Raw genomic sequence first — 13,745 nt, 5'->3', positions numbered from 1 at the left:
GCGAATGACCTGAAGATTTTACGGAGACAGTGTTGATTCCAATACTGAAGAAAAATAATGCCAGGAAATGTAAGGAGTTCAGGACTGTCAGTCTAATATCGCACTCGGCGAAGATTCTCTTGAGAATACTGAATCGACATTTATATTCTAAGATGAAAGAACAGTTGGAAAAGGAGCAGTTTGGCTTCAGAAAGGAAAAAGGTATGAAAGATGCAATTGGATTGCTATGGACAATCAGCGAAAGATACCTAGAGAAGAATAAAGAAGTGTATGTAGTATTTGTGGACTTAGAAAAGGCTTTTGACAGAGTGGATTGGAATAAACTGATGGGGATCCTAAAGAATATTGGTTTGGATTGGAAAGAGAGAAGACTACTCAGTAATCTTTATATGAAACGAGTCAAAGTCAGGATAGGAGAAGAAATGTCAGAAGGAAGTGAAATTGGGAGAGGAGTATGTCAAGGATGTCCATTATCACCTACCCTGTTCAACATCTACTTGGAGGATTTAGTAAAGAACTGTTTTCAGAACATGGAAGGAGTGATAGTAGGAGGAAGAAGAATAAAGTGCATAAGATTTGCTGATGATATGGCGTTGTTAGCAGAAGAGGAAATGATACTAAGGAATATACTACTGGAGCTAAATGCCAGCTGTGAGCAGTACGGGATAAAGATAAATGCAAATAAGACGAAGAGCACAGTCATAGGAGGAAGAATACAGAAGATAAATTTGCGAATTCTACATGAGGCAGTAGAGCAAGTGGACAGCTTCAAATACTTGGGGTGTACTATAAGTAGTAACATGAGCTGCTGCCAGGAAGTTAAAAGGAGGATAGCAATGGCTAAGGAAGCTTTTAATAGAAAAAGGAGCATCTTCTGCAGACCTCCGGAAAATGTACTGAGGAAGAGATTAGTGAAATGCTTTGTATGGAGTGTGGCATTGTATGGAGCAGAAACATGGACATTACGACGAAGTGAGAAGAAGCAAATAGAAGCATTTGAAATGTGGATATGGAGAAGAATGGAACATGTGAAGTAGACAGACAGAATAAGAAATGAAGCTGTGTTGGAAAGAGTGGGTGAAGAAAGAATGATGCTAAAAGTGATCAGGAAGAGAAAAGGGAATTGGCTGGGTCTTTGACTGAGAAGAAACTGCCTACTGAAGGATGCACTAGAGGGAATGGTGAACGGGAGAAGAGAACGGAGTAGAAGAAGATATCAGATGATAGATGTTATTAAGATATATGGATCATATGAAGAAACAAAGAGGAAGGCAGAAAATAGGAAAGATTGGAGAAAGCTGGGTTTGCAGTGAAAGACCTGCCTTTGGGCAGAAAACTAAATGAATGAATGAATTTTGTATTTGAGAGACTTGGAATTTTAATTTCACTAATAGTTGGTAGGTAGCCTGTGGAAGGGAACACCTCACTCCAAATAACATACCTTTGATGACTCACTGATTAACAGGTATGTTATATTTAGAAGAGAGGAAAGGTAGGCATGGTTCATATATTTCTTGTTTTTCTTTGTTGACCTCGTCCGCTTGTGAGAGGTTTCTCTCAAATCAGATGGTTGGATCTAATACTATGGCCTTATCCTTAAGCCTGTCGATGGCTATGATGTCTGCGCACCTATTGGAATCTGCCACTGAAATGCAATGAACCTCTTCATGAACTTCCCTATCAAGGTGTTTTAAGACTTCTGCAATACTTGTCCTCACTCTATGATGTCTGTTGCTCCATAGCAGCTCGCTTTTCCTGCAGAATCCCAATACATGACCAATAGTTTCTGTCTCATTCCAGTCAGTATGCCTACAACGGGTTGTATTAAGGGATCTGCCAGGAACGGATCTTACAGGAATAAGATTGCAAGAAAGCTTAACCGCATTGACGTATTCAGATGTTGAAAGAGGTTTTTTGCTGGACATCCATGAATTAGCTTTGAGACACTCAGCATACATAATCGCTCCTTTCCTTTTATGTGGCAGTTGACACCAAACTTGGAAAGATCTCGTTCTTAGAATATCTCTAAGTTTCCTCCCACGTTCTGTGTAAGTTTTCCCGTATCAAATAACAAAACAGCATAGCATAGGCCTATGCTCAAAGAAGTGAAAGTTGCATCAAGAGTTATTAAATATATTTTTTATTTACATTAAACTAAAATCTCCATTATAAAGAATCCCTTTCTTTTTTAGCATATGAATGATGCCATTAAGCACAGTATGACCAAAAATATGTATGGCTGTAAATTGAGCTACTCTAAGTTTTCTCTTTGCTCCTCTTCACCTCTTCCATGTTCTTTCCATTTTCTCCTCTCTTCTCTAAGATGGGAGATTAGATTGAGTAGATTTTCATTTCAAATTTGTGTGAATTCTCTAAATTCTGTAATGAGATTTGTTCACATTATTGTGGACAAGGAAACGCGTAAAGGATATTCTTACCAAAACTTAATTAAATTACTAGTTAAGTTTCCTTGAATATCATGCAAAACTATTTATAACAAATCCACAATTTTTCAAATATAAAGAGTAAACATTTGTAATGAATGGTGGTATATACTGTATATGTTATTCTGCTGGAAGTATCAGATAGTATGGTGAAGGTATAAATAATTCTGGAGATCATAGCTTTTGTAGCACATGCTACAAGAAGCTGCGTGGGTGACACTTTGCAGAAGGAGGAAGAATGGCGGCGTAACCAGCCTGATGTTATGAAGACACTAGGTGAATGGGGTCAGGATGAACGAGAACGAGAGATGACAGACTTTGAACGTGAGAATCCGAACATACTAATGTTAAACAGCACTGGTGATGAATTCAAGAATATGTGAACAATGACACAATGTGGACTCTCCTCACTCCTCTTCTATAAGAGAGGTATTAACATAGAGTCACCATACACAGGTTGTGTGTGTTGTTAAACAGGTTTGTTGTTGTTTTTTTTTTTCTTCTTCAAATAAAGCATGTAATAACTCGTTTATGGCCAAATGTTTTAAATTTACTTTTTTTCTGTAGTTAATAAAATTTTGTTCCAATTAGATGTATTTATCTTCTGAGTTCTTTGTTCTTGTAAAAGCAGTTTAAATAAATAATGGGATATTTATTTGATAATAGCCAAATGAATTAAGTTTATTGTTTCAATACATTCGTATCTTGATTTTTTTCTATTTTTTATTTATTTATTTATTTATTTCATTTTAAATTTCATATCTACATATTCATTAAATATCAAATTTTAAGTTTTAAATGTAAACTTGCTTCTTTTTATTACATATCATGAAGATGATATACATAAGTTTATTCTCTAGTTAAGAGATGTAATGCATTTATTAACTAAAATTATCAGTGTGTGTTGTGCTTTAATCTTCATTAAATAAACATTTTTCTGATATACAAGCAATTAGTACAGCACAGTTTGTTATTTATCATGGTAGTTAAAGTTATGAAGATACTATATATTATTTTAATGTACCGAAGTACATATGATATTTCCATGCAGATATTCTGCGTCATCATACGATGAAAGAGTAATGGAACGGAGAAAAATTCTCTCCGGCACCCAAGAGTTGGAGCTTAATCTGAGACGATTCTAACCGGCGTCGGAGTTGTATCCGGTGTGGCTTAGTGGATAAAGCATCAGCACGTAGAGCTGAAAACCCGGGTTCAAATCCCGGCGCCGGAGAGAATTTTTCTCCGTTCCATTACTCTTTCATCTTATGAAGATACTGTTCATCTTAATATGCCATCTGTTCACTGTTTAAAAAATTATTGGCTATGTTTAGACCATCTTATGCTTATCCAAACCTCTCTTATTCTTCTGATGTTTTTGACTGACTTGTGAAATAAAATAAATCAAATTACAGAATTGTTGTTTAGTCAACTGTCCGAAGACAGGTCTGAACCTCACAAATGATACCAGAGGCACCACTTATGAGGCAACTAGGCCAGGAGATAATGAGGTAGGGTGACCAGTTCCTTTCCTCCTCCATTGCATACATCGCTGATTAGTAGAGGGTGGATGTTGATGAAAAGTCATCTTCTTATTTTTCACATTAGGACAATGCCTATTAATATAGAAATCCTTTCTATGTTAATATCAACTTAAAAAAAAATTCTTATATTGCATTTTTTGACGTTTTTGAACTAATATGTCATTTTTATATTTTTTCGGCATTTTTTGGTCATTTTTAATACTTTGAACAACTTTTAGATCACACGTTTAACCAAAGGTCCCGGGTTCGATACCCGGCCCCGGAACAATTTTTCCCTCGAAATTATTCAACTTTTAGATCATTTGGAATGCATTTTACTTTCTTCTTTACCGATAGATCTGTCAAATAATTTTCTAAGCAAATAGGTCAGTAATAATTACCTACTGAATAAGTGAATAACAGTGAAGTTTGAGTTTTATAGTTTGGAACAGACTCTAAAGTCTATCCTTCATTCCATTGAAGGCTTCACTTCATATAACGGAAGTAATATAAAATGCTTTACAACAGCTTAGTTTAAGTGAGGGCTTTGACCGACAACCGCTGATTGAAACACATTGTAAACACTCATTAAAATCTATAGTTTTTCCTTAAACCTTCATCTTGTAGCATGTTCTTTTCCTTTGCCTTAGCTAAATTCCAGGAAATTGCCTCCTCTTCGAGATTTGCAGGGCAGTCAATGAAACAAGGTGACTAATTTTTAAGAAGTTGTGGTGCCAGTACGGTGAATAATATTTAAATGTAATTTTCTTTTAATTTTATGTCATTTTTCCATTAGTTTAAGGGCATTTTAATGTTCATTTTAAGTAGATTTTTAGGTCATCAACATCTACCCCTTATTGATTAGCTACATATTACACTAATCAGACTTGAGATGCATACAAACAATTGTTCTTCCTCTGACACATATCGTCAAATGAGATGTACTGCCTGATAATAGCTGTACACATCAGCTAGAACTCAATGAGAGGATAAATTACAGAGTAAGGCTGTTTTTTGTGACAAGTAATCTTTCTAAAGTTTAATGTATTTATGATGTTATGCCAAAGTATATATATATATTCATGCAGTAAGGAAACTCGGCTACTTTTTCTGCCAGATGAACACGCACGCACATAAAGCTAGCAATCCAAGCAGTAGATGACTAACAAACACTAATGGAAAAGTCAGCTGTTTATATGTTATGTTACAGGAGCAAAATATTTATTAAAAGAATGAGGGTTTTAAAAAGGATCTTATTGTTCCACTGTAAATTGCTGCTACAAAAAAGGACAAAATCCAGAATTATATATATATATATTTTTTTTTTCACTTTCCCCATAGATCCAGAGGGGTAAGGACAGAAATCCATACATTACTAGGCCTACTGGCTTACATTTGACATGTGCCTCTAACGTGGTTGTTTAGGGTACTTATCTTTTTATTTCGTATAATTTTTATGTTAAACTAGCCATACCTGTGCACTCCGCTGCACTTGTTAGAAATAAATATAAAGTGATTACATAATTAAAATAGGACATTTGGTCAGGGAACATTCGTTTTGATAGAAGGAGAAATCGTTTAATTGAAATTGTATTTAAATAATTAAAATGCGACCATTTTGGTCCAGAGACTACTCATTTGATGCAATGATAATTCCTTTAACATGTTTCTTAATTGTTATTACATGCAAATAATTAAAATAGTATCATTTGGTTCAGATAACAACCGTTTTTGGTGCATGCATAATTCGTTTAACATTTTTCTAAATTAGTCTTGAATGCATTCTTTAATAAATCACTCCAAATTTATGTCAATATACAGTGGATTGTGTACGAAGATCATTTTTTATGTTGGCCTCACTGTGCAACTTTTTTCTTTGTTAAGTTTATTTTATTCATGCTTTAACATCTGTGGTCATGTCGTGTGTTTAGAATGTGTGTCTATATCAGTAGGCCGTTTTTACTCTTGTTGAGTTCCTGTTTCTCTTGTGTGTCGTAGATGGCTTATGTTCATGTAACTGATTATAGACTTTGATTAATGTTTTTGGTATTGGTGATTGAGGCGGTGATGAATCATGGCATGTATATTTCCAATCTGGCATTTGCCTTTATTACTAAGGAAAATCATGAAAAACCCCAGTCAGATTGGTTTGAACCCGGGACTTCTCGAATCCCTGTCTCAAATGCTACTGTCTGAGCCAACTCGCTCAGTTGTATATCATTGCAAATAAAAAGAATGAGGTACCCTACATAAATATTATTTTAAGAAATACTGGAAACGAATATGGGAAATTATGAGTGCAGGAACGCCATTTCATGACACTTATTAAAATAACTCAGCTCCAGTGAGCTCGATGGTAAAATACTTACTTTTACTTTATATGTATGTATTTTTGGTCCAGTAAAATACTCATCTTTATGACAAAACTCTTAAAAATACTATTATGTTCTGTGAACAAAAAGAAACTGAAGTGTATAAAATTAGAGTATTTTATGTGGACCAAATAAAGTTTAAATAATCAAATTATACAACATTTCGACACAATATCAAGTTTTCTGTGCATAAAAATCTATTTTAATCTTACCTCAGTCCTCATATGTAGCATTACATCCATCTAGAGAAACTACAAGAGCAACTAAGAAATAGGAAGAATGACACGACAGCAAATAATGTGACAATAAATGAACAATGGAATGGAATAAAGAATATAATTACTAGAACAGCTGTAAGAGTATTAGGTGAAATTGATAAACCAGAAAGAAACCACTGGTTTGATGAGGAATGTGAATTGGTTACACAAGAGAAGAATTTAGCCTATACCGTAATGCTACAAAGAGGATGCACAAGACAATCTAAAGAAGAATATAGAATTAAAAGGAGAGAGGAGAAAAGAGTTCATAGGACAAAGAAGAGGATATATGAGAACCAGCGTATGGAGAACTTAGAAGACTTCAGAAGGACAAACAATAGTAAGCACTTTTATAAAATTGTCAACTCCGATAGGAAAAACTTTAAACCTAGAATCACTATGTGTAATGATAATGAAGGGATGATTTTAACAAAAAGGAATGAAATTCTAAAACGATGGACCGAACATTTTAAGGAACTTTTAAACAAGGAACATAATGATCTACAATGTATTATAAATAATAACGATTATAGGAATGATGATCATGATGATATTGATGAACCCACCGAAGAAGAGATAAGAGATGTAATAATTGGATTAAAGAAAAACAAAGCACCAGGAATGGATAGTATCCAATCAGAACTCCTTCAGAGTAGCAGTAATGAATTAATACAAGACATACAGAAATTAATTAAGGACATATGGACACAAGAAATGATTCCTGATGATTGGAGAATTGGAGTTATATGCCCATTACACAAGAAGGGTGACCAGATGATTTGCTCTAATTATAGAGGAATAACGTTATTAAATACCACTTATAAGATATTCTCCAGAATCTTACACAACAGGCTATTACCATACACAGAAAGGGCCATGGGAAAATATCAAGCTGGCTTCAGAAGCGGAAAGTCGACAATTGATCAAATTTTTACTTTAAGACAAATTATTGAGAAAACATATGAACAAAATATTGAAGCTCATCACTTGTTTGTTGATTTTTCAACGTCATATGACAGCATCAATAGAGCTGAGCTTTATAAGGCGATGGTAGAGCTGAACATTCCAAAGAAGCTGGTGAGACTAGTTAAAACATGCATGGATGACAGTCAGTGTCAAATAAAGATCCAATCTGAACCATCAGATTTATTTCAAACAACTAAGGGTCTAAGACAGGGCGACTCACTAGCGTGTCTTTTATTTAATATTGCCCTTGAAAAAGTGATAAGGGATGCAGATATACAAACTAGAAGTACAATACTCTACGAATCATCCCAAATACTGGCCTATGCTGATGATATAGATATCATTGGTCGATCTGTGGAGAATGTTAAGAGAACATTTACTGCTTTAGAAACAGCAGCCCAAAAAATGGGGCTGAAAATTAACGAACAGAAGACTAAGTACATGATTGTTGGATGTAAAAAACAAAAAAGGGACTTGACAACAACAACCCATTTAAAAATTAATCAATATAAATTTCAGAGGGTCTCTAGTTTTGTATATCTGGGCTCCTTAATCAATGACACTAATATCATTAGTGAAGAAATTGATAGAAGAATTCAAAATGCCAATAAGGCATATTTTGGATTATTGAGGCACTTTAAGTCAAGACTTCTTACAAGGGAAACAAAATGCAATATTTATAATGTTTTGGTAAAACCTGTATTAACATATGGCAGTGAAACGTGGACCCTCTCAAAGACTCATATGTCAAGATTGAGATCCTTTGAAACCAAAATTCTAAGGAAGATATATGGCCCAATATGTGATAATGGAGAATGGCGAATAAGATACAACTTTGAACTTTACTAACTATATAAGTCCCCTGATGTGGTTACAGTCATTAAAATATCAAGATTAAGATGGGCAGGACATGTGCAAAGGATGGCAGATCATGAGATACCCAAGAAAGTTATGGGGAATAAATTTGAAGGAAAAAGGAGTGTAGGACGACCAAGACTGCGATGGATGGATGGAGTGTTAGACGATCTAAAGAAAGTGGGAATTAAAGGATGGTGGTTGGTTGCCAGGGACAGAGATGCATGGAAGAGAGTTCTAAGGGAGGCTGAGGCTCAAATTGGGCTGTAGCATCGATGATGATGAGAGAAACTACAATTTCAAATAGTGAAGGAATTATCCAAATCAGTTAATTAGCTTCTGAGATTACTTCATACAAACACACAAACATTCTCTGTATATCACATATTCATTATATATGAGGTCTCGCCTACCTCATTGAATATTACATGACTACTATGAAGTAGCCAATGTGTATTATCATCATTTAATTCGAGAAAAATTTGTTCCGGCACCAGGAATCGAATCCGGGACCTCTCAGCTCTGCGCGCTGAGTGCTCTTTCCAACTGAGCTATGCTGGGACATGATCCACGCTGCCGGCCAAACTCCTCTCATTAATATTGATAAACATTTATATTACATTCCCATCATGAGTAGAAATATATCAGTATAAAAGTAGTGTTAAATGAATAATATTCTCCTTTTGTTGTGTACAAGGCTGCCTTAAATAGATGGAGTATTTGTTTTCATTTCATTATAGCATATTATCTGAGGTGGCAGTGATAAAATGTAGTTATTTTAAAACTCTTGTATCTCGTTAAATATCATTCCTATCAAAATTTTGCATAGAACAAAACTTATCAGAAATAATTTGTGAAGAAACTTTTCTTATGTAACAATTTTCATGAAAATCGATAATAAGCGAGATATTTCGATTTATTTAATTCATGCCCCCTTATTAACCCCCTTTTAAATAAAGTATTTTGAATGCCATATAGCCTAAAATCTAAGTTAGAACGAACTTAATTTATATTCCAATTTTCATAGAAATCCATTCAGCCATTATTGTGTGAAAAGATAACAAACATCCAGACATACATACATACATACATACAAACAAAAATTTCAAAAATACGATTTTCGGTCTCAGAATAATTAATTATACATGTTAACACCAATTATTTTTGGGAAAGCGAAAATTACCAGAAAAATTTCGGTTACAGATGTATTATTAGTATAGGTGATGTAATGATTAGAAAGTTATCATTGAATTAAATTTACTTATTTTGTATTGACGATTTTGAATTTAATTTACTGTAATATAATGGTATTTCTATTCTATTGATGTATCGTATTTTTTCTTATTAATAATAACATTCTAATGAATCTTTTTGGAGCTATTAAACTTGTAATAATAGAGCCTGCAGTACATACAGGTAAGTGGCATTTGAAGTTAGTGCCTTTCTCAGGTAAATTCTATGCTTTTTATATTGTTCCTTCATTTATATTTGAAATGTTTTGATGACACTCATTGTGGAATCCTGGGAAACGAGAATGCGGATGATTTAGCAAAGAAGGGCAGTACTGCTACTTATAGACCTGTTACTAAATCTACGTATTACTCTGTAAAAAGATTTATTAAATCTACATACTTAGACTTCAACAAACAAAATTTGATAACACAATCCCAAGGGAAAAAATGGAACTCTCTGCATCAAAATCTACAGTTAATTCCCGATTTACCACGAAAATCGTCTGTAGCTGCATTTAGATTGGCAACAGGCCATGATTGTTTGGCCAAACACCTGCATAGAATTGGAATATATCAGTCCCCTAACTGTCCATTGTGCAACTCAAACCAAGAAATGGATTCGGAACACCTCAAAATCTGTGCTTCAGTGGCTGGTCATGATAATATCTTTGAAAAATATTGGAGTGCAAGAGGTCAAATGACTTTATTGTCAATTGCCTGGCATTAGAAAACAACAACAACAACATATTTGAAATGTCAGACATGCCCTCATATACGTACATTTTCTTTTTTTTTTTTCCTTTTTATTTAATATTACGTATTTTGTGACATGTATGTTCATTATCCCAAGTTAATAGATATGGTGAGCATGTAGGTAGTTATAGTTATTCACCACCAGTCACGCTAGTGATGCTCAGCTAACATGTTGTCATAGCCCTACTAACACACAGTTTCCTTACTGTATGATATACTCTTTGAGGTTTCACCTTAGGTTCCCATATTTCTTTCTTTTTTTTTTCCAACCTAAAATTAATCGAATATATGCCAGGATTTCCAAGATATGGGATCAATATGATACTCAGCTTTTATTTAAAATATCATGAGACATGACATTGACAATGGGCAAACATATGTGACACAATTAAAATTCTTTACTAATACTAATGCAAAGTTAAAACTGCATGCCATACTGGTAGTCATTATGTACACTGCAAAAGGCAGGTTACTTTTATTCCTAGTTTTTATAATATTTTTGGAAAGGTGAAAAAGACATGTCTGTGGCCATTATTTTCTGCTTGAACTGTGTGATTTGACACAAACTTTCTAAAAAATGAATGAATGAAATATTTATTAGCTGCTTTTTCTTCTTCTTCTTCTTCTTCTTCTTCTTCTTCTTGCATGACTGTACAGCCCAAAGCGAGTCTTCGCCTTAAGTTATGTCCTCATCCACTCTCTTCTATCTTTCACCAACAATGTCACTCTTTTAATTCCACACTTTCTAATGTCATCCTGCACTGAGTCGCACCATCTATTCCCAGGTCTTCCCTTTGTTCTTCTCCCTTCCAGTTGCGTGAAACATACTTGGTGTACTTTCCTATCATTCGACATTCTGCTCATGTGTTCAATGCATCTAAAGGCTGGTCCACAATAAACCTGGAACGGAAACGACAACGAGAACGAGAACGGAAATATTGTTAAAATAAATGTATTTAAATGTAAGCATTCACAATTGTTAAAATAAATGTATTTAAATGTAAGCATTCACAATAGTTAATTGTGAATGCTCACATTTAAATACATTTATTTTAACAATATTTCCGTTCTCGTTGTCGTTTCCGTTCCCGGTTTATTGTGAACCAGCCTTAAATCTGCTTAATCTAATGGAGGATATAATATCCAAGTTACCATACATATTCATCAACTCATTATATCTTCTTTGCCAATTGACACAGTCATGAATTGCTCCCAATATCTTCCTCAAAATCTTTCTTTTAAAAACTGCTAGCCTGTTACACGTTTCAACATTTAATATCCATGTTTCTGCACCATATAAAACAACTGTCTTATTAAGGTTTTATGTACGTTAATTTTAGTTCTAAACATATTTTGACCCTTCAATAGTGTAGGAAGTGCATAGTAGGCTCTATTTGCAGATTTGATTCTGTTCCCAACTTAATTTCTTAAATCATTATTACTAGTTAGTAGACATCTCAAATATACAAATTCATTAACTATTTCAAAGAAGAAATGGCCAAATGATGCTATCTGATTAGCCATTTCTTGAGGGTTCCTTGACGCTGTCATAAACTTTGTTTTAACTTCATTCACCTCCAATCCAAATTTCTTGGTTTGACATTCTAGTGATCCAAAGATCGCCACATCATCCACATGTGCTAAGATCTGGCTGCATTTGTTAAATGTTCCATTCCACTGGATTTTTGCTTTATGGACAGATATTTCAAGGACTGTTAAAAAGCAGGAGAGCATTCGCATCACCTTGTCTTAGCCCTTTTTCTAGCTTGAATTTCTTAGATATATTCTTATGCCTTTTAACTATTGAAAACATATCCTCATTAAGGATATGACATACGTAGTTTAACTAACTTATTAGGATAACCGAGCATACACATCTCATTCCACAATTCATCCTTCCATATACTATCGTATGTGGATTTAAAATTGATGAAAAGATGATGAGTTGTGATGTTCTCTTCCCAACATTTCTCCAGTACTTGTCTCATTGTAAATATCAGTCTGTTGTTGAACATTCACTACAGAAGCCTGCTTGATAATCCTTGGTAATTTCTTCATGGTATGGCATAAGCCTAATCCAGAAATGCATATAGAGTGTTAGTTGGGAGACTGGAGAGAAAAAGACCTTTGGGGAGGCCGAGACGTAGATGGGAGGATAATATTAAAATGGATTTGAGGGAGGTGGGATATTATGTTAGAGACTGGATTAATCTTGCATAGGATAGGGACCGATTGCGGGATTATGTGAGGGCGGCAATGAACCTGCGGGTTCCTTAAAAACCATTTGTAAGTAAGTATAGCATTAGCCTAAGGTATGCTATGTTTGACAAAATCTTGTATGCTGTATTAAGCAGCGTAATGGCTCTATATTTATCGGATTCATGACATCTCCCTTATGGGTTGGATTCCTTTCTTCCTCCCATATTTTAACAATGAGTTGGTGTAGAATTTTCTTAATTTCGCTAATATTGATTAGTAGGGACCGGATTTTTATGTTTTTAAAAAGAATTTTAGATTTTTGGAATAGGTGAAATAGGTTTTTTTTTTTAGGTTTTATGCCCAACCTGTGGAAGGGATCGCAAAAACAGCCAGATCGTTAAAAATGTATCCTTACAGTTAATCTTAAAAAAATAAATTTATATTTATTAAGGCAATATGGACCACGAAACTGATCTTTCCAAGAACCAAACTATTTATCAAAATTTATAAGATTCGAAATGTTTGTTCCATGCCCTTTAACATTATTTATAGTTTGAATAAATTATTGTAACAATTGACATTTTATCCAATATAATTTGCCTTCATATAAGTACATAAATTTCAATTTTCAATAGATAAAAGGTACAGTACAGACATAACTTTTGAATTAAATTTGTTCAAACTTGATCAAGAATTATTTTAAAAAGTCACAAACAAACAAAACATTATTTACTGGTACTGTTCCTGGTTGCAATATATGACCAAATACATTTCAAGATTCTCGACTGAGAAGTTTTTTCTATTGTCTCTCAAAATACATTTGAAGGACGGAAAGGTTCTTTTGACAGCATATGACGTCATAGTTGCAAATTTCATCGCTGCCACTGCAGCAGGTATCCACGGTAACTGACAATTGAAGCTTTCCCCCTGGTGAATGGAGCACACATTTTTCATTTTTTCAAACCTTGGATTCCTCTGCAATACTTTCTTCAGTTTTAATGTGACAACTTCACCCACGGGTCCTGGTACTTGTTTCTGTAGAAGCGAGTCAATGACACCAGTTGCATCTTTCAGTTGTAGCAACGAAGATTCCAAGTACTCAATATATTTTGGAAGGTCACTGAAATGTGCCTTGAGGAAAGCA

General features: G+C 34.2%; 1 protein-coding gene across 5 annotated transcripts in view; it reads left to right on the top strand.

The window, feature by feature from the left end:
* The window catches only part of LOC138704929 (peptidyl-prolyl cis-trans isomerase FKBP4-like), a 233,637-nt gene that overhangs the window by 162,643 nt on the left and 57,249 nt on the right, over positions 1 to 13,745 (top strand). For 3 of the 5 annotated variants that reach the window (XM_069833352.1, XM_069833351.1, XM_069833350.1), the window contains one exon: positions 2,672 to 2,943. The exons of 1 other annotated variant lie outside the window; for it this stretch is intronic. In XM_069833352.1, coding sequence (XP_069689453.1) covers positions 2,672 to 2,827 — 156 coding nt within the window. In that variant the 3' untranslated portion in view covers positions 2,828 to 2,943. Of the gene's footprint in view, positions 1 to 2,624; positions 2,944 to 13,745 lie in introns of those variants that run through there. One more of the 5 variants, XM_069833353.1, reaches the window with a different exon arrangement.

The sequence above is a fragment of the Periplaneta americana genome, chromosome 8 (genome assembly GCF_040183065.1).
Source record: "Periplaneta americana isolate PAMFEO1 chromosome 8, P.americana_PAMFEO1_priV1, whole genome shotgun sequence".
NCBI classification, from domain to species: Eukaryota; Metazoa; Arthropoda; class Insecta; order Blattodea; family Blattidae; genus Periplaneta; species Periplaneta americana.
Note: the sequence above shows the minus strand (reverse complement) of the source record. Positions and strands in the feature narration are given on the sequence as shown.